Source organism: Urocitellus parryii, chromosome 4 (genome assembly GCF_045843805.1).
Source record: "Urocitellus parryii isolate mUroPar1 chromosome 4, mUroPar1.hap1, whole genome shotgun sequence".
Classification (NCBI taxonomy): Eukaryota; Metazoa; Chordata; class Mammalia; order Rodentia; family Sciuridae; genus Urocitellus; species Urocitellus parryii.
Window position 1 is genome coordinate 22,891,687 of NC_135534.1, and position 19,898 is coordinate 22,911,584.

Below are 19,898 nucleotides of genomic sequence, written 5' to 3' on the forward strand. Positions count from 1 at the left end.
TGACAGCCATGTGTGGCTGGTGGCGAACTGAAAACACAAATGCAGGCCATCTTTCTTCACAGAAAGTTGTACTTGACAGAGCTGTCCTAGGTGGGCTGAGATCCAGAGGTTGGAGGATAAGGTGGAGAGAAGAAAGCTCTGGAAGGCTCATCAGGGAGACAGCTTATGTTAGTTGTACAGACTGGTCCCTTTTCTGCATGGCAGGGATGGTGAAGGAGACAGTGCACCTGGAATGTTGAAGCCAGAGTGAGGCAAGAGCTTCTACTTACTAGAGACCAGTGCATGGCCTGGCACAGGGCATCAGAGCCCAAGAAGGGAGAGCAGGCCTTCTGCACTGGGGACTGGCAATGGGGTAGCTGTGGTGGCCAGCCAGCAAGGGCTGTGGTTAGGAGGGCAGGTGGGCAGCCCAGACAGTGCCAAAGCCTGGGCAGGCTGCAAAAGTGCCCAGGTGGCAGAAGGATGACAGCAATGGTAGCATCACTCCAGAGCTAGAACTGAGGAGCATGAGGAAGGTGAACTGGGGTGGGGGGATAGCAGTGAAGTGCAGCATGGGAGAGAGTCTGGGCAGGTGAGGAGGACTTGTGCAGCATGGAGCGGTGGCAGCAAAGACAGACATGGAAAGGTCCATCAGTCCCCATAAAGACACTGAGGATGACGGGAGCCAGAGAAGGGAGCAACCAATATGCAAACAGAGAAGACCAGAAGGCCTTGCAGTGCTGGACAGAACTGGCGGTGCCAACACGAATGCACGACTTTCAGATGCACAGACACAAAGATCCACCTACATAGATTCCGGAACACAGAGATGTCTGTGTGCACTGCCCAAAGCAACTCTTGAGGAGACAGACGCAGAGTTAGATTTCACTGTTAAGAAACAAAGTTCCGTTCCAGACGCTGTTACCAGGAGCACGGGATCCCCACTCCACGGGACTCTGTCTCCCACACGGACATACAAATGTGAACAAGAGGCTGACCGTGTTCCCCTGCTGCCCGCCTGCTGGCCCTCCCTGACCCGACAGGCATTTGAGGGGGTATGCTCATTTTGGTTTTAAGCAAACGAAATTTAAAGGTGGATTTGTTTTTCTTTCAAAGACTAAAATTACTAGCTACGCCTTTCATGTTTCCTCCCAGCAGCCTGATATCTAAATTTAAGTAAAATCATGCTGAGAACTTGAAGTTGCCCTCAATAGTAATGGAGGTAAACTCCCAATTCAGTTGCTTTTAGAAGGAAAATGACAAGAATTCCAGCTGGGGCCAACACAGCTGTGAGAAGAAGCTATCAATAGCAACAATCCTCGGCTTCCCATTGAAAAACTACTGGGAGAGATTTAAAATAAAAACAAAAACAGCCCTCCCTCCCCTCACTCCTCCTGTAACCTCGGGAGGTGTGGGAATTCCCTCAGAAAGCAACTCTCACGTAGGGCAGCAAAGCCACCCTGCCCTGGCCCAGGTTCCTGGAAGATGTGTCTTTACCTACTGTGGTTGTCCTTTGTTTGGGGGACAGGGGTTCTCTATGAAAGCAGTGCCTCTGCTGCCAGACTGGACACAGGCCAGAGAGCAGAGCCCAGCCAGGCTGCCGAGACCCAGCCCTGGGCCACAGTGGAGGGTGGTGCCGACGAGCCCCCCCCCCCCCCAGCCCTCCACTGACACTGCACCGGGTTCCTTACCCAGCGACTGAACCACAGAACTTTACACACTAACTGAAACCTTCAGTGATCTAGTTAAAGATCTTAAATTCAGTATATCTATACATATAAACTAGAGTTCAAATTACTAGGAAAATACCACCAATATAACAGTTTAAGTCTCTGACATTAATTATTTGAAAATGATCTTTATTGCTCCAAGTGGTCTGTTCTCCTTTTTGTTTTGACTAAATCTTCTCAGCGTTTCTTCCCTGGATTAAATCTGGAGGGAATTAAGAGTCCTAAACCAATAGAACAGAGCTGGATTACAGCAGCAAATAGAATAAGCGGTCTCAAGAAGGCTGTACCTAAGGCAGGCCAGAGGCAGCCGAGCCCCCAACAGACGGATCCTCATGCCCACTGCCTCTCCGGGGTTTCTCAGCCGTACCACACCAACGCTGGCACTCACTTGCTCTTGTTTCTGTCCTTTGAAAGACTTGCTTCTAAGACTGGCCCTTTGACTGGCCTCTGGGAACCTGGATTCGGGGAAGGTCCCCATCATCCTCTGAACTGGTGAGAGGCTCTCGATGAGCAAACCGTGCAAAGCAGATGGTTCCTGCTGACCACCTGCTTCCTGCTGGGGGTCTGAGTTCCACCCCTGCAGCAGAGAGCACCCACGCCACCGGCATAGCCACACACCGAGTCGCCGGGTCCCCCAACAAGTCATGGAAACGGGAGCCTCAGGGTCCCTTGGCATACACGCTCCTCAGTGGTGACAATCAAAACTATCTATACACTGCCAAATGTCCCCTGGGGAACAAGCTAACTTCCTTCACCTTGTTGAGCCCAAGAGTTGGTTCAAATAGGCCTTCCATAAAGCTTCGCCATGAACTGAATTAAATAATTTCCAGAACTCCAGGAAAAAAAGGGAAAAAGGGTAATTTTTTTTGTTGTTTAATCACATAACTAATTTAGTAAATGCTCACAGAAGCATCAGAGGAGTAACCTTTCTACTTACAATAGTTGTTCATATTCGTGCTATAAAAACATGCCAAATTAAGATCCTTGGCACAAGTCAGAAACTTGCAAGAGACCTTGACCAGAAAAACCTTAAAAAAGTAAAAAAGTTTTAAGACTCACATTTACCTATTTCAAAACTAACTACAAAGCTACAGACCACCCTTTCTCAATGTACAGAAATCAAGCTTCAAAACAGAGTACTGAACTGTATCAGTTTCTCTAGTCTACAAATCTATAAATTCCCCATAAGAATTATCTTAGTATTTTCATTTTGATGGCAATCAAAAATTTAGAATAGGCATATTTTTGCTCACATTTAATGATGGCTTAAATATTTCTACCAAAACTCATGTTGACATTTAATCCCTACTGTGGAGTTAAGAGCATGGGGACTTAATTTGACCATGGTATTTGGAGATGAGACCTCTGGAGGGTAACTAGGTTAGCTGAGGCCACCAGGGTGGGGCCCTAATCCAATGGGGCTGTGGCTTCCTGAGAAGTAGAGAAGAGGCCTGAGCAGGGATGTTCTGTCTTGCCACGCGGTGCCCTGCGCTACCCTGGGACTCAACAGTCCCCATGAGCAACAAGAACCCGACCAGATACAGAGGCCCAATGATGAATTTCCCAACCATCAAAACAATAAGTCATATAAAGTTTTATTCTTTATAAACTACTCTGTGTATGGTACTCAGTTATAGCAACAGAGAAACTGTTGTATTTAGTGAGCCAATGAGAAGAGGGAAAAACTTAAAATGTAAATCATACAAAGCAATTATAGCCAAATGCAAATAGTAGGATCTAGGTGATGGGTAACCATTATGTTCACACAAAAATGTTCATAATAAAATGTTGTGAAAAATATGAATCACATATCACATATCAGATGAAGATAAATGATGTCACAAGATATAACAATAAGTTATATAAAGGTAAGCTTCCTAGGGGTTCAAATAAAAAGCATACAGTAAAAGGTACACTGACACTCGGCATACAATGGCACAGGCTTGCTAACCCCCATGAGACCACTGCCAACGCCATATTCACCTTCAAAGATGCAACTTCATTTCAAAGAAAAACTCATCTATTGCATTAAATTGTGTTAATGTGAATGCTATAAGTTTTGTAAATATGTTAATATTTAATTTGTAACTTTGTCTTAGTTTTATAGTTGTATAAGCACAAGGAGTTTAGATTATTTTTTGTTTGTTCTTATTCAAGTTACAGTATAACAAAAATAATTAAAAAGCAAGAGACCTTGACCAGAAAAACCTTTAAAAAGTAAAAAAAAAAATTAGGACTCACATTTACCTATTTCAAAACTAAATACAAAGCTACAGTAATCAAGCCAGTGTGGTACTGGCATTAGAATTGACATATAGACCAAGAATCCAGAAATAAAGCATATATCTACGTACAGTTGACTGTCAACAAGAATACCAAGACCATTCAATAAGAAAACACTCCTTTCAACAAGTGATGCTAAGATGACAAGATTATTTACATGCAAAATAATGGAGTTAGGCTCCTACCTCACACCACATACAAAAATTAACTTGAAAGAAATCACAACCATAAATGTAGGAGCTGAAAAATTAAAATTCTTAGAAGAAAATATAAGTGTAAATTTTTACAACCCTGGATCAGGCAAGTTTCCTAAACATTAATATTACACGAAAAGTATGAGCAGCAAAAGGAGAAATAAATAAGTGGGACTCCATCAAAGTAAGAACTTTTGTGCCTCAAAGGACACTATCAACAAAGTGAAAAGCAACCTACAGGATGGGAGAAAATATTTGCAAATCACAGATCCGATAAGGGTCTAGTGTCTGGAATATATAAAACTCTCAGAGCTCTATAAGACAACTACTGAATTTTAAAATTGGTAACTGGAGCTGGATGTACTTGGTGGTAGAATGTGAATGCAGCTTAGCCCACATGAGGCCCTGGGTTCAATCCCCAGTACCACCAATACATATATATTAGGAGATATATATGGCAAATAATCTGAATAGACATTTCTCCAAAGCAGTTATATAAACATCCAATAAGCACATGAAAAGGTGCTTGACATTATTAATCATTAGGTAGATGCAAATCAAAACCACAATGAGGTAATACTTCATATCCAGTAGGATGGCTAGAATCAATGCAGACAATAACAAGTGTTGGCACAGGTGTGGAAAACTGGAACCTTTATACACTGTCAATTGGATGTAAAATGGTACAGCCACCATGGGAAATGGTCCGGCAGTTCCTCAAAAAGTTAAAATGTCAAGTTACCACAAAGCCCAGCAATTCCACTCCTAAGTATATATCTGACAGAACTGAAAACAGGTTTACCTAAAAACCCATATACAAATGTTCATAGCAACATTACTCATAATAGCTAAAACGTGAAAATAACTCCAATTTCCATAAACTAATACAAAATGATACATCAAATGATAAAGAAAATGTGGTATATGTATCTAAATGATGAAATACTATTCTGCCAAAAAAGAAATGACATGCTGATTCCATGTTACAATATGGATAAACCCTGAAAACTTTGTGATAAGAAGAAAAGACAATATTGCATGTGATATTGTATCACATCTAAAGAAAATATCCAGGGTAGTCAGACACAGAGACAGAAGAGAAGAATGGTTATTCCTGGGGCAGGGATTAGAAGTGACTACAAGCAGGTATGGATTTTATTTTATTTTATTTCTGGAGTAATGAAAATGTTCTCAAATTAAATAGTAGTACTAACAGTTGCACAACTTTGTATGTATATTAAAAATAACTGAATTATAATTTTAAAACAATGAATTTATACTATATGAATTAACCTCAACTCAGAAATAATAAAAACAAATTACATCAACTGTAGGAGTCTATTTCAAGGAAAAAAAATTCAGGAAGATGATCTGAGACAAGTTCATGAACAACTCAGTCTCTCTTTGCACTTGCTGAAGAACAAGGAAAAAAGGTCTCCAGCTGATCTGGGATTTGTGCACTGACTAAATAACAACATTGGCCCCCCCCTAAGTTTCAGAATTTGGTTCCAGGTCCCCCAGTAAAACACACATGGAGAAGAGCTACTTTCTCTCCCGGGAAGCTTTCTTGTACTTCTCAACCCATGAAGGTTGATAAGGGGAAACCGGGGATGCTCAGAGGATGGTTCTAATGGTTTCCAAGCAAACTATTCCCTTAAGACCCATTTCTACCACCAAGCATGAGTTTTGTGTTTGTTTTTTGCAGTACTGGGGGTTGATCCCAACATGACCTACCATTAAGCTCTACCTCCCCCCAGCTGCCATTTTTATTTTATTCTGAGATAGGGTCTCGGTAAATTGACTAAGCTGACCTCCGACTTATGATCCTTCTGCCTCAGCCTCTCAGACAGTTGGGATTACAGGTGTGTGCCATCACACTCAGCTTCTGTGAATGGGTATGATATCTTCAGGTTTGTAATTTCAGTCACCTTTGTATGTTGGCACTTAAAAAGGAGTTTTCATTAGCATTGTTTAAAACTCATGGAGTTCTCATCATGCAATAACACAACATTTGTTTTATTATTTATTTTTATGTGGTGCTGAGGATCGAACCCAGGACCTCACCAGGCAGGCAAGTGCCCTACTACTGCTGAGCCACAACTGCAGCCCAATAACACAACATTTAAAGACACCACAGCTAAAAAGTTAGACAAAGGCCTGCCACATCGCTGCTGCGGACCCTTCCACTGATTCCACATATTAAGTATGAGCCAGCTATACGTGCCAGGCACCCTGCAGCAGCTGAAACACAGGCCCAGCCTCTGTTCCACTGCACGGACACAATCCAAAGTCTAGAGAAGACAGGATTTGAGAAAGTCAGATGCCAGAGCACACCAAGCACCTTCGAGAAGGGCCAGTTGCCATGGGGGCGTAATGCAGAGGAGCCATCCAGGAGAACAGAGTGCACCCACCCGGCCCATGACCAGTGGTTTCGAGGTGAAACCTAAAGCACGAGCAGGACATCAGACTGATGAGGAAAAAGATTTCCAGGCAATTGAGTGTACTTGCAGCCCAGAAAAACTTGGGAGAGCAAAGCCCATACTAAGAACATAAAAGGAAAAAAATGTTCTCAGAGAAAAGGCTCGAGAAGGAGTGGTCAGATGGCAGAGAACCCTGACAGACACGCCAGGGAGGTGGCCCTGTCCTTCCAGGAGTGTGGGGCCAAGGACCAGGCCGCAGTGCAGCAAGCTGGAGTCAGGGATGCCCAACAGGGTCCATTCAGGAGCCCACAGGGCGGTGACAGCAGCCTTCTGTGGGCAGAGGGGAGGAGGGATAGAGAGCTCTGAGGCATGTTTTGGATACAAAGTCAAAGGACATGTTGTTATTTTGGATCAGTAAAGGGAAGGAAGGAGTTAGGGATGTGGCAGAGTCCTGGTTTGGGAAACCTGGAAGACAGCCCGGGAGTTGATCAAGATAGTGAAAGACCAAGGATGGACAATCTTGGGGTGGCTGGGGCCAAGGGCACACTCAAGACTTGACCTCAATGCAATGCCGCGATTGCTGGGAAACCCCCAGGCTAAGCTGCAGCGTCTCCCAGACTCTGTGAGGCACTTACCCTGGTCCTTTCTCTGGAAGATCCACCTCAGCTGACAAGGGACTGTAGACAGGAATGCTGACATCATAGCCTTGCCGGTAAGTCCACGTAGAAAAGCCACCGCCAGCCAACAACGCCCTGAAAGCAAGGTTCATCGAACAATGAGAAAGAAAGAAGGCCTTCATTCGATAAGCTCTGTGACAGGGACAGCAATGACTGAGTCTTAATGTTCAACAGCAGCTGAAGTGACAGAGGCACAGCTCTCTAAGACACTGTGCTCAATGTTCCACACTCATGTCGAATCTCGTGGACTCCAGCTGCATCCTATTCCTGAATCACCAACCTTCCCCCAGGCCTGAAACTCTTTCTTACTTTCCATTTTTTAAAATACATCATACCCCAGGGGACACTACGAATAACCCCTCTGCCACCTCATTCAGTTCCTACTCCCCTCTCCCTCCCCAAAGTCCTACTTTATTCTTAAACACATTTACTGCAACAGGAATAACAGCAGGTCTGCTCAGGAAGACTGGCTGGGGCATTTCCCACCCCTCTGCCTGGAATCATGGGAGAAAATGGCAAGGAAAGCAGAGGTGGCTGGAAAGTCTCAAGACTCATATCACATGTACCCCAGCCTCTCCCCAGCCTTGGCCTGCATAGCACTTTCCTCTGTCATTCCAGAGCCACATGCCAATCATGTAGCCTCTGCCAGCTCACATTGTCCCTTCCAGCCACTCAGTCTTATTAACCAATTCCCCATTCAGGAAGCAGAATCCAGAATCAGGCCTTCAGTGCTTCTCCTGCAGTTGGCCTGCACTAGCTATTATTCTCCTTAATTAGAAAACAGTGACCACATTTTTTTTAATTGAAACCAGCAAGTAGTACAATGACACTTCATCAGAGAAAGGAAACAGGTGTATATCACACCAACTTTTATTGTTATTCTGTCCCAGGGGCCCCAAACCCATCGAAATCACTTTCTGGGGCAGTTTTGCCAGTTGCACATACTACAGCGTCTAAGCCAAAATGTCTGAACCGAGAAACCACATTTTTTGCAATATTGATTGCTACCAATCCCTGCCCTGCCCTGATGACAAACTACATTCCCTTCTAACATGACCAGTTTAAATTCAAAGATTTTCAAACCACCCCTAGAAATCCCACTGTGTTTGTTTAAGCTTTATGAAACCAAGAACTGGTGAGTGAGGTAATGTGCAGGATAAAAACCTCTCCAGCTGCCAGTCTACTCTCTAAACTGTAATGACTACCCTGAGTACCAACATACGGTCTGATTTTTCCTGATTAGCATGCAGCCTCGAATCCATCCAACATGAACTTGGGTGGGTTCCATGGCCATGATGGCAAGCAGACTCCACGTGGCCATGGCCTCTGTGCAGAGAAGCAGACAGGGATCCGAGAGACAGGCACCAGGCGGCCCAGGTAAGGCAGTGTGTGGGCGAATTGGCTGTGAGTGCATGTAGAAAAGGAAGCTCTGTTACTCTGTCCCTCAACCACCAACTTGTTACTCTGTTCTGGGGGAATAAGGCAGGCGTCATGCAGTGGCAGCAGGACAGCATGCAGTCTGAAGCATGCCTTTTGTCATGGATCACACACATTCGATCTCTGTGATCTCAGAAAGCCCGCCTGTAGTTAGTCAACTCGCCTTGCCCAGCCTTGCTACTGACAAGCCTGAGATCTAAGTCACACAGTCTCCTCCGCTGAGCTCTCCATGGTGTTATAATGGAGAAAACATTGTAAGCACCCTTGCTTTACAGAACACATGTTTTACATTGACTTAGAATTCTGAGCAGCACTTTCTGTTTTCCCATTACGGATTCCCAAATCAGAAATCAGTTCAAAAGCCTTGGATCAGCCTAAAGCTACAAGAGATCGAATAGAAGACTTGCGGTTGAAAAAGTCTTAGTGTGATGATCAGGCTCATGGCAGGCTGAGCACTCTGTCGGTCCAAGAGTCTTCGCACTTTCCTGGGCTCCCCACTCTAGGACATCTCCTCTGTCACTGAGCCTTTCTCCCACAGCCTCCATCTCTCATCTGGCCAGCTGCGGTCTGGCACAAACTCCTCATAGTTCTTCTACAGAGCGTCCACCTCACCTCGACAAAGCAAGCTTGCAGGGTCATCCTCTGCTGGCCTTCAGGCCACTCACATAATCAGACTCACAAACTGCTCAAATACAAAGCTTCAGTTTTGCAACACAAAGGCCAACCTTGGTCATTCTTATTTATTTATTGAGTCAAACTGTAAAAAAATATTATGAGACAAATGAATTTGAATAATGGCTAGATATTTGGTGTTTACTTGATGATACTGAAGTACTGTTAATAATAGGAAAATAATCATATTTTAGTTGTTTTTTAAAAGCCCACATCGTACATAGATTAATATAGAAACATCTGCAGAGGTAATGATGAAATGTCTGGGATTTGCCTGGGATACCCTGGAGGAAGGGGCAGAGCACAGATGCAACTGGCCTCCAACAGAGCTGGTGGGGCTGACAGTGGGCTGTGGGGTCCACTGACCTACTCTCTTCTCTTGTACAGGTTTGGAAGTTTTCAGAACAAGTTCAAATAAATACATATATACCCACATGAGAGTAGAGACACTTGTAAGGGATACATGCAAAGAAAGGATAATAAAAACCCAAGGAGTAGCACTATTACAGAATGTATTCAGCAAAACTAACATCAGTGGAGGTCCCACCTAAGTTAAAATGGGTATGCATGTATTTGTGTCTAATAGAAAAAGACTAGAAAAATACACAACATTTAACAATGAGTATCTTCCAAAAGTGAAAATATTTTACCCTTTATACACTGCACACCACTCTACTCTGGTGCAGAGAAAGTATACTTGTATCATGTGTCTGATTTTCAAAGATTAAAAGAGAAATAGAAACAGATTTAAGAAGCACAAACGATCTGGTATTGTGATGCCTCCTGTTTCACTCTTCTTGCTAAGGATTGCTCTGGCTATTCTGGGTCTTTTATTTTTCCAAATAATTGATATTGCATTGAATCTGAATAGTGCTTTGGGCAGTATGGCCATTCTGACAATATTTATTCTGCCTTTCCAAGAGCATGGGACAGCTTTCCATCTTCTAAGGTCTTTTCAATTTCTTTCTTTAGTGTTCTGTAGTTTTCCTTGTAGAGGTCTTTCACCTCTTTTGTTAAATTGATTCCAAGTTTGTTTTGGGGTTGTTGTTTTTTTTTTTTTTTTTTTGAGACTATTGTGAATCTAAGAGCATTCTGCTGTCATGTAAAACTGATAAGAATAAATAAATAAATATTTTTTTAAAAAGAGCACAAAAGACATATTTGCTGAGTACATATTTCCCTTCAGTCCCGGTCCTTGTATTTCCCTGAGTAAAATGACTTTTAAGAAGTCACACCACCACAGTAGACTTTAGTATATCTTAAAGCAATCTACTGTGTCATCTAATTTATGAACAACTGACATGCAGCCCCTGATAAAACCATTCTACACTCATGGCTTTTGCCTCTTCTGAGTCCAGGAGCAAAGACAAAGGATAAGAAAAATTAACAAACAAATCTACTATTCCTTGCCCCACAGATGCCACCCCAGTTTCAGGATGAAATACCCCACTGCAGGGCACAGCAGGCCCCATGCTGACGTGTCGCTGGCTACACTACAATCATAATCACACACAGAGAAAACAACGTGACCTTCCCTATCCCTGACACCTTAGTACTAGCAGGAATACAAATTTCTCCTGTCTACTTGACACTCTCCACTGAGAAATGAAACCCCATTTAACATGTGCACTTCATAAAAATAAAATCCACCTCCCATGCAGATGCACACCAAAATGTGAAATGTCCCACATAGAAATTTACCTTCAGGAAAGAAAGCCAGAGGAGGAGGGGAAGACACTGCACTCCCCACAGCTCTTTCCCTTCCCTTCTCTGTCCTCAGAAGCATCTATCTCCCTTTCCCAGGACAACCAAATCCACTCAGGAGCCAGTGCATCTCACTGGGCAGAGCCCACCAGGAGGCCCTATGTGTGACCACACTGCCCTCTGCCGTCCAAAATGGTTTCTACACCAAAGTGAAGGGGGAGTCTGGGGCATGGTCTCTTCCAGTGATATCTGTATTTCCAGATAGAAACTCAAAGCTGACTTGAAAAACTCACTTAGAGAAAACAATCTTCTGAGGCAAAGTAGTGCTAAATGTAGATTTCCACAAATGACAAGGTCAGCCTCTGTCAAGCCAAGAACAAGGCTGGCTCAGGCTATTCTCAGCCTTGCTCAACATCAGCCCAACAAGACAGTGAACTTCAACAATCTATACCTCAAACACTGCCCAGCACACTCGTCTGGGGTCCAGGCTCGCTGCTCTCCTCAAAGCCCTGGAGAAGGTGTACGCAGCACCTCCTTCTGGAGCCTTCCAAAAAACTCGGGCCAAAGTGATTCAGTCAGCGCATGAGAGGGCAGGCAAATATCATGAGTGAGATCAAAGTCACAATCTTAAGTCATGACATCTGCCTGTTTAGGGAGTTTTACCAGAAAGGAAGAAAAGAAGGAAACAAGAAGGTGGTAGGGGAGAAAGAGGAAAATAAATGCAGGGAGGGAAGGAAAGAGGGGAAGAAATCTACTGACAGAGACCCCACATCACCCCACATCACATGCCTCAAGCATCACTTTATTCATCCACACCCTCCTCGCCCACCAGGCTGGGAGGGAGCATTTGCCAAATTCAGGGAGAGCTGACGCATTCAGTCCTCAACCTGCCTTGGGAGTTGGGGTGCTCCAGTCAGAAAGCATGACCCAAACTAAGAACAGACAGCTTTTTAGAGGCAATGCTCAGATATGAGCTCTAACTGGCTGTCCCCAGCATCCTCTATGCCTTGAGGAGAAAAGTGCATAGGATAAATTTCTAGTTTAATAAACAATTTCGATTACAAAGAATGTCCCAGCAGGCTCAGGAACACAATCTCACAGGAATAAAAGGATCTTGCATTTGAAACCCATCTCTGGGACAGCCCCAAACATGCCTACCTGTCTCTGGGGACATCCAGGGCTGTGTTATAATCTGGGGGACCTCCAGGCAGCATGTTGAACAACAGGTGATTTGTACCTCGATCCCACCTGTTTAGAAATGAAATGTGGAAGAGAATTCCATGACAATCCTGAAGAAACAGGCAGCCACCAGAGAGCCAGCATGTCTCAAGTGAGCAAAGCAGATTCCCACAAGTCCCAACAGTGCATAAGGCATAAGTCTGAATCCGTGGAAGGAAAAACACGTGGACGTGTACTTCAAGTGTGTCCACTTAAGAACCGTTTCTCCCAATGAAAAACTAAAAACGTGCACCATTTTGTTAAAATTTAAAGAGCCTGAGAACAGCCTGAGGCCAGCTGTGTTCTCGACTTGTCAGAGGCTGGCATTGTCATTTGTGGAAATCTACACTTAGCACAAGTAAGCTAGGCACGGTGGTGCACGCCTGTAATCCCAGTGGTCTGGGAGACTGAAGCAAGAGGATCTCAAGTTCAAAACCAGCCTCAGCAACTTTGCAAGGCCCTAAGCAACTCAGCAAGACACTGTCTCAAAATAAAATATTAAAAAAGGCTGGGGATGTAGCTCAGTGGTTAAGTGCCCCTGAGTTCAATCCTTGATACCAACAAAATAAAAAATAAGAGGGAGTATCATGCAACATTTAAAATTATATAATACAAGAACATGAAATTATTTGGAAATATGTTTACTAGATATATTAAGGGAAATAAAGCAAACAAAAACATGTCTTGTGTGATAGGATCTTGACAAAAAAAACTAAAAGATGTACATGCACATGTATATTTTTTATACAAAACAATGACTGAAAAGTAACATCAAAATATTGATCATGACTACCTCTTAGAGGCAGAATTATAGAATTAATCCTACATTCTTCTTTTGCTTATCTGTATTTTCAGACTATTTAACATAAATGTGTGCTCTGTCAGTGCTTGGGACAGGCCGGAGGTAGTTTATTTACATTTTTTAAGGAAAAGCATGGGAAGAAGAACCGTCCTTGGTTTGCAAACTCTACGAAGCTGGGAACAACGGCAGTGGCCCTGGAGATGAGGACTGCCTCACCCTCCCGCCACCGGCCCACTGCCCACTGCCCGCTCCTAGAGAAGACAGCACTGGGAGGCCAGCTCGGGAGGAGAAGCGCTCCTATCCCAGGCACTGGCCCTCTAAGTGTGGTACCTGGAGAGCTGGGCCAGTGCCTGCGCCGTCTCCTTGATGCGGAGTGTGTTCTGGTTGAGCACGTCAATGGAGGGCACAAACAGGCAGGCCCGGTTGATGTCGTCGGTGTAGTAGTCGCTGTCTGAGATGGCCGTGAGCAGTTCATTATACTCCCGAGAGATGGTGTTGCTGACTGGGACACCAAGGTCGTCCACATACTTCTTCAGAGAGTAGATATACACCTTGATTTTGTTCTTTGGGTTGAAGCCACAGCGGTAGACATCAAAACATGTATGCATTCTGCAACTGAGGTCCCCTCGCTCAGGGATGGGACTCTCGGCTGGCAGCCTGACCACTGGCACATCACGCACACTACGCTTCTCCACGCTCCAGTCATTTGAGGACTCGATGGAGTGAGGCCAGAATTGAAACATGCCCGTGGCAATGAGGCCCAAGAGGACAATGGAGAAGAGGGTGATGTAGTAGATTCGGTGCTTGGTCTTCATTCTTGGGATGAGGGCAGGACCCCGGATATTGTACTTGACCGACGCACACATAATGACACAGACAGCCTCTTCCTCACACTCCTGGTCACCAGGGAGAGAAACAAGAAAAATCAAACACTTAGTGTGGCAAATGGCGTCCTTGTTTAAGAGGAAAAAACTGTAACATAGTTTTAAGTCACTAAGTTTTGGGGTGGTTTCCTACACAGATGTGAAAACACCAATCGGAAGCACTGGAAAAGCGCAAAGGGTATCAGAGAAGATCTTTAGTCTTTAAACAAAATATATGTTGATGTTTGATAGTGGAGGTTAGAGTGGGCACATTTAGATGGAAGAAGGACTGAATGAAGGAGCAGGCCAGGGAAGATCCTGGGAGGGAGAAGAAGAGGGAGGAGAGAGGGGAAAGTGCAGTGGACCCCTCTCCAAAGGCACAGTGAACACTCCTCCTGTCCACAAATGTGTGTGACACTTTTGCAATCAAAAGATAGAACCTACACCCCTCCCCTCGGAAACTGGGCTAATTATGATTTTCCCTGAGCATAACAAGGTGGCAGAAGTGACACTTGAGACTTGAGCCCAGGCCTTCAGAGACCCCACACCCTCTGCTTCTGTCCCCTTAAGCTCTTCCAGCAGTCACGCTAGGAGGAAGCCTAGTAGGAAGCCGAGCTCCCAAGTGCCCTCAGGAGGATCCAGCTGAAATCCTGCAGAGCAGAGCAGCCACCGCTGGGTAGCTCTGTGCAGACTGCGGAAGCAGGGGACATGAGCTGGTGGCGAATGTTTTAAGTCACTAAGTTTTGCGGTAGTTTCCTACACAGCAGTAGGTAAATACCAGAACAGCCAACAAGCATCGTGGGCTGAGACATAAAGAAAGACGTTTCATCCTCAGCTGAAAATGTGGAGCTCCCTGAAGACCACAACCCAAGCTCCTCACCAAGCCCACTCCCTAGGTGCCTAGATGCCTAGATGCTGTGTGGAGAGCAGAGCCTGTAGAGTGACTACATCATGTCACTGACTTACCACTAACTTGGACAAGCCACTTTGGCATTCCGTGTGTCAAAGCCCAGTCTACACAAGGGTCCCACTGCACTCACTGATCTATGAGACAGCTGACTGTAAAAGGAAGTCACTGAGAGGCTCAGATTCTCACTTCGCTCAGGACAAATGGAGCTCTCCCCGCACAGCCCACACAGCACTACTGCTTCATGGCCCCTGGCTAAGGACAGCCCAGTCTTGATGAGAGTAATCCTCGTTAGCTTTTTGAGTAAAAGGTGCTGGAAAGTCATGAATGATTTCAACTTGATCTCTCTTGAGACCATGATTTGGAACATATCAAGGAATTAGCTTGTCATGGGCTAGTGTACATGTGTTCATGAATTTTAAGATTAACAATTCTCATAATTGGGGAAAAAGCAATAGCCATTCAACATATGCTGATTAGTGGGGGGAGGGGGGTACTGGGGATTGAACCCAAAGGTGCTTAATCACTGAGCTACACCCCTAGCCCCTTTTATTTTTCATTTTGAGTTGAGTATCAAAAGTTGCTTAGGGCCTCACTAAATTGCTGAGGTGGGCCTTAAACTTGTGATCCTTCTGTCTGAGCCTCCAGCGTCATTGGGGTTACAAGCATGCACCACTACACCCCACTTGCTAACTTATTCTATAATAGAAATATGAGCATAGAGCTATTTCACATCTGTCATTCTAACAACCAGCAGGACACTCCCAGTCTGTCCCTAGGCCCCACCACCTCCAGGCCTACCCTATGATATGGCTTCCCTGCAACTCTGTGTATCCCTCCTAGAGAAAGTGTTGACAGGTGGGGACAAATGCATGCCAGGAGCTGCTCTCTACTGGCCCTCATGCAAAAATTCCCAAGGAGCTCACAAGGACCACTCACACACCAATCAGTGGCTCCCAAACATCCCAAGGGTGAGAATCACAGGGAGTATGTTAAAGCAGATTCCTTGGCCCACGACTGGAACTTATTCTTAATAGTCTAAAATCGGGTTATACAATCAGTCACTCAGCAAACTCCTCAGATGCTTATTTTGTGCAATCATGTCTGAAACCTTTCCTAATATTCAACAACACAGTAGTTTTCAATCTTTTTTTCTACCTAAAACCTGGAGCATGAAGTACATTGAATATTGTCACCCAACACAGACATGTGTGTATTGTAATAAGTTTCATAAAATGGCATTTAACCCTAGCACACAGGAAACACATGCAATGAATCCTCTACTTTCCTATTCTGCTATACTATTGCTTTTTTATAAATCTGGGCCCTAACATATAAGATCACTTGTAGCACCCAGTTTGAAAAATTCTATTTTTACATATAGTGAAACTGGATTAAGGGAACAGTAAAAGGATCCTCGTGTACATGCTTTGTCTGAATTTCAAGCTGGATCATGTCCATCAAAGCCAATCTATTCAATGCCAAAGGCTTGCTTCCCTGGCATATGTGGATCTGACAGATTATCTAGGCTTCCCAGCTCCTGTTATAAATGTTGGCTGGAAGCACAGCCACTGTTGTGGCTCACCACACTAACCCCATGACCATCCATCAGTGTTCTCCTTGAATCTACTGCACACTCGTTCCCTGCTGGAGCATTCGCTGTATGTACTCAGTGATACAGCAAAAGTGTGAAACTTTCGGATAGTCTCAGAGTTTCATTTTCCTGGTTTTTAGATTTATAAAACAAAAAGGGATGTCTTTTTTGTTTTTCCATGAACCTACCTCCAATTACAATGCTGTTTACCAAACGTACCAAGAATTCAGCACTAAAACTCAGGCCTTTGAAAATCTAACTTTCAGTGTAGAGTAGGAAGTTGGATGAATCAGTGTCTACCACACACAGAGCAGGTGTGTGTGTGTGTGTGTCCCCAGACGTAGTGTAAGAGTAAAAGAAATTGAAGTGTAAAAGACCGGGCATTGTAAAGTTTCCAAGCTGCAAGGCCTGAGTTAAAAAGTAAAGGACCAGGTATTGTTAAATTCCTCTGCTACCTCTAAAATCTGAAATTCCTGTAGCTGTTAGGACAATACCTGAACTGCCCAGTAAATATTTCTCCTGGTCCTCTGGCTGTTTAATAACTAAGGGCTCTGTATAGCCCGGCACGTAGGTATCCAGGCCCCAAAACCAATCAGTTTGAATGTGTACCCCGCTTAGAAGTGATCAATCACCCCTGCCCAGCCTGTTCCCGCCAATGAATGTACTAATCACGACTAAGAGTAGTTGTTCAATTTTCCTGCGCCTCATGATGATTTGTTCTGATGTATGCAAAGCCCCCCGCCCTCCCCAAAAATTGTACTTAAGCATTGTTCAACCTCTGCTCTGGGCTCTGGGCTGTTTTCCCTTCCTGAGTGAGCCTAGAGTCTCAGCGCACTGAATTAGGATCCTCTTCAATAAAAATCCCTTATGCATGTTGCATGAAGCTGGTCTCTTGTGGTCTCTTCCTCCGACGTTTCGCCGGTCCCTTACAGTAGTTAGGGCATTTACCTACAACTCCTATTCACTCTTGGCTAGGGGTTGCCTGGTACTAGCATCAGCTCAGACCCTAACTCAACAGCCTCAACAGGTCTGGATATTATCCTATCCTTTAATAGAGCTTTCTACAGATACACTTTTTATAAGCTATTTTCAAACTGAATCCACATCCATGTCTCTTGTAAACTGGATAGCCTAAAGTAACCAGAAGGCTGTATCTTCTCCACATACATGGGATGGATAATTCTTTCCTGTAAGATGTGATTCTTTTCCTTTATCCTTAATATTGATCTCCGGAAGCTGGCCCCTCTAACATGAGCCAGCCCATAAGTGTCCAGCCAACCAGTGGTTTCCATGGCTGATGTGCTCTTTGATGTTTGCTGTAGGGGGCAATGGGATTGTAACAGAACCAATGTGGTTTCCCTTTCAATGTGCTTTCCTAAGAGCCTGAATAAGTATCTTAAAAGTGCAAAATACTATTAGAAAATACTATTTGAAAGGAACATTATAGGACTATCTTAGCAAAATAGTCACAAAATACTGTATTGCTTAGAGGAAAAGAAAATAAGTATAGAGGAATAGAGGAAAGTATTTCCATTCATTTAGCACAAATAAATCATTTGGTTTCACTGTGAAATAAAACACCAAAAAGGAAAAAAAAAATTCCCAGCAGCTTGGGAGGCTGAGGCAGGAAGATTGCAAGTTCAAAGCCAACCTCAGCAACTTAGCAAGGACCTAAGGAACTCAGCGAGACCCTGTCTCTAAATAAAATACAAAATAGGGCTGGGGATGTGGTTCAGTGGTTGAGTGCTCATGAGTCTAATCCCCGGTACCTGGAAAAAAAAAAAAAAAGTATCCACACACAAGTTTTACTAGTTCTCATGAACTATAAAAAAGATAATCACAACAAACCCAAAATAATAATAATAATAATAATAATAATTATTATTATTATTTGCTGAAAGCCATTGCCAAATAAGAATGACGCATGGCATGACCCAGGTCATTTGCATGACATTGCATGAAAGGTGACCTTGCTCAAGGACCAGGACCTTGCTCAAGGACCAGGGCGGATCTGGGTTTGCGGATCTGGGTTTGGGGCGGATCAAGGTTTAGGGCGCTCCTTGGGTTTAAGGCGGTTTCAGGTTTAAGGTGTACCCTGCTGGGGATAGGGTGTATCCTGCTGCCTCAGGCGAGCCCGCTCCTTGAGTTCCAGTTGAGTCTCGCGGGATTCAGAGAGTATTTTGGGATACAGAGCCGAGTGGAGGTGGATTTTCCCCAGAACGCTCGTGTAGAGTGCCGGTGACAGTTCGAGAATAAAGAGTTGCTGTTTGAATCTACAAGGTGTGAGTGGCTCGTGATTTTGTGCCCAGCCAGACTGCGGCTATTATTATTATTATTTAAACGCTTTTTCAAAAAATAAAGCTGGCTACAATGGTGCATGTGGTGCATGCCTATAGTCTGCACTTCTCAGGAGATGGAGGCAGAAGGTTCTCAAGTTCAAGGTCAGCAGAGACAAAGCCAGGGTAAGGCATGCAAGTAGTTATTTGTTTGGAAAGTGATCTCTGAAAGCCAGAATGAGGAAACAAGGAGAGAGATGGGGAGCAATGGAAAGCCAGTAGCTGGTTACTGCTGTGGGTAGAGGTAGCTAAAGGCCTTCTGACGACCACATGGGCTCCATGCTGGCCCTTAGGAGGCTGGGAAGCTAGAGCATTTACCTGCAGCTCCCATCCACTCTTGCTAGGGGTTGTCTGGTCCTAGGATCAGCTCCGACTCTGTACTGCACAGCCCTCTAAAGGTCTGGATATTATCCTTTCCCCCATCTACAGTTGTCCCTTGCAGAAGGGTGGGGGAGCTGGTCTACACTTGGCAGGGATGTTACAAGGTCCTTTTTCAGAGAGACCTAGCCTCCCCCTTAGTCCCTGGGACATGGGTCTGAGCTCTGGCTCATGGCAGAACACCAGGTGAGGAATGGTGATCTTTCTATCTGAGCTTCTACTTGTCAGCCCTTGTTTCTGCCAGGCTAAACAATCAGGCAATACCCTAACTGGCTGCCCACCTACACTGCCCTCAGGAGCACCATGCTCTCTTAACAGCACAATGGGTCAAGACAGCCTGCCAGGCTGTGAGTCCAGCCTCACTGCCCATTACGGCACCGCCAAACCTCCCAGAGGAGGCAAAACCGCGCCAGGTGGGAACCACTAGTACACATCACTGTCTTGTACAGGCCTCAAGCAGTTGTCCTGCTAGGTCCTTAAACCCTGATCATGAGACAACGCTCCCATGGTAACAGACTCTCTCTCCTCCCCCCACTTGTAGAAGATTTGCTCCACATGTTCCCCAGGTACCTACTGGTCCATATTAGCCAGGGCCAGCCAGGGTCTGCAGGCCTCCCTGTTAAGGTCACGTTGAGATGAGATGGAGGGAGATCTTGAGGAGGACAAGCATTGGTCCTGAAGCGGGTACCTCAGTGAGGGTTCTGCCC

At 44.6% G+C, this 19,898-nt stretch overlaps 1 protein-coding gene across 3 annotated transcripts in view; it reads right to left on the reverse strand.

Moving 5' to 3' along the window:
- The window catches only part of Ext2 (exostosin glycosyltransferase 2), a 184,466-nt gene that overhangs the window by 161,001 nt on the left and 3,567 nt on the right, over nt 1–19,898 (reverse strand). For all 3 annotated transcript variants that reach the window (XM_077797465.1, XM_077797464.1, XM_026399167.2), the window contains exons 2-4: nt 13,444–14,009; nt 12,252–12,341; nt 7,239–7,355 (exon numbers count right to left, since the gene is read on the reverse strand). In XM_077797465.1, the coding sequence (XP_077653591.1) occupies nt 7,239–7,355; nt 12,252–12,341; nt 13,444–13,979 (743 nt within the window). In that variant the 5' untranslated portion in view covers nt 13,980–14,009. The remainder of the gene's footprint in view (nt 1–7,238; nt 7,356–12,251; nt 12,342–13,443; nt 14,010–19,898) is intronic.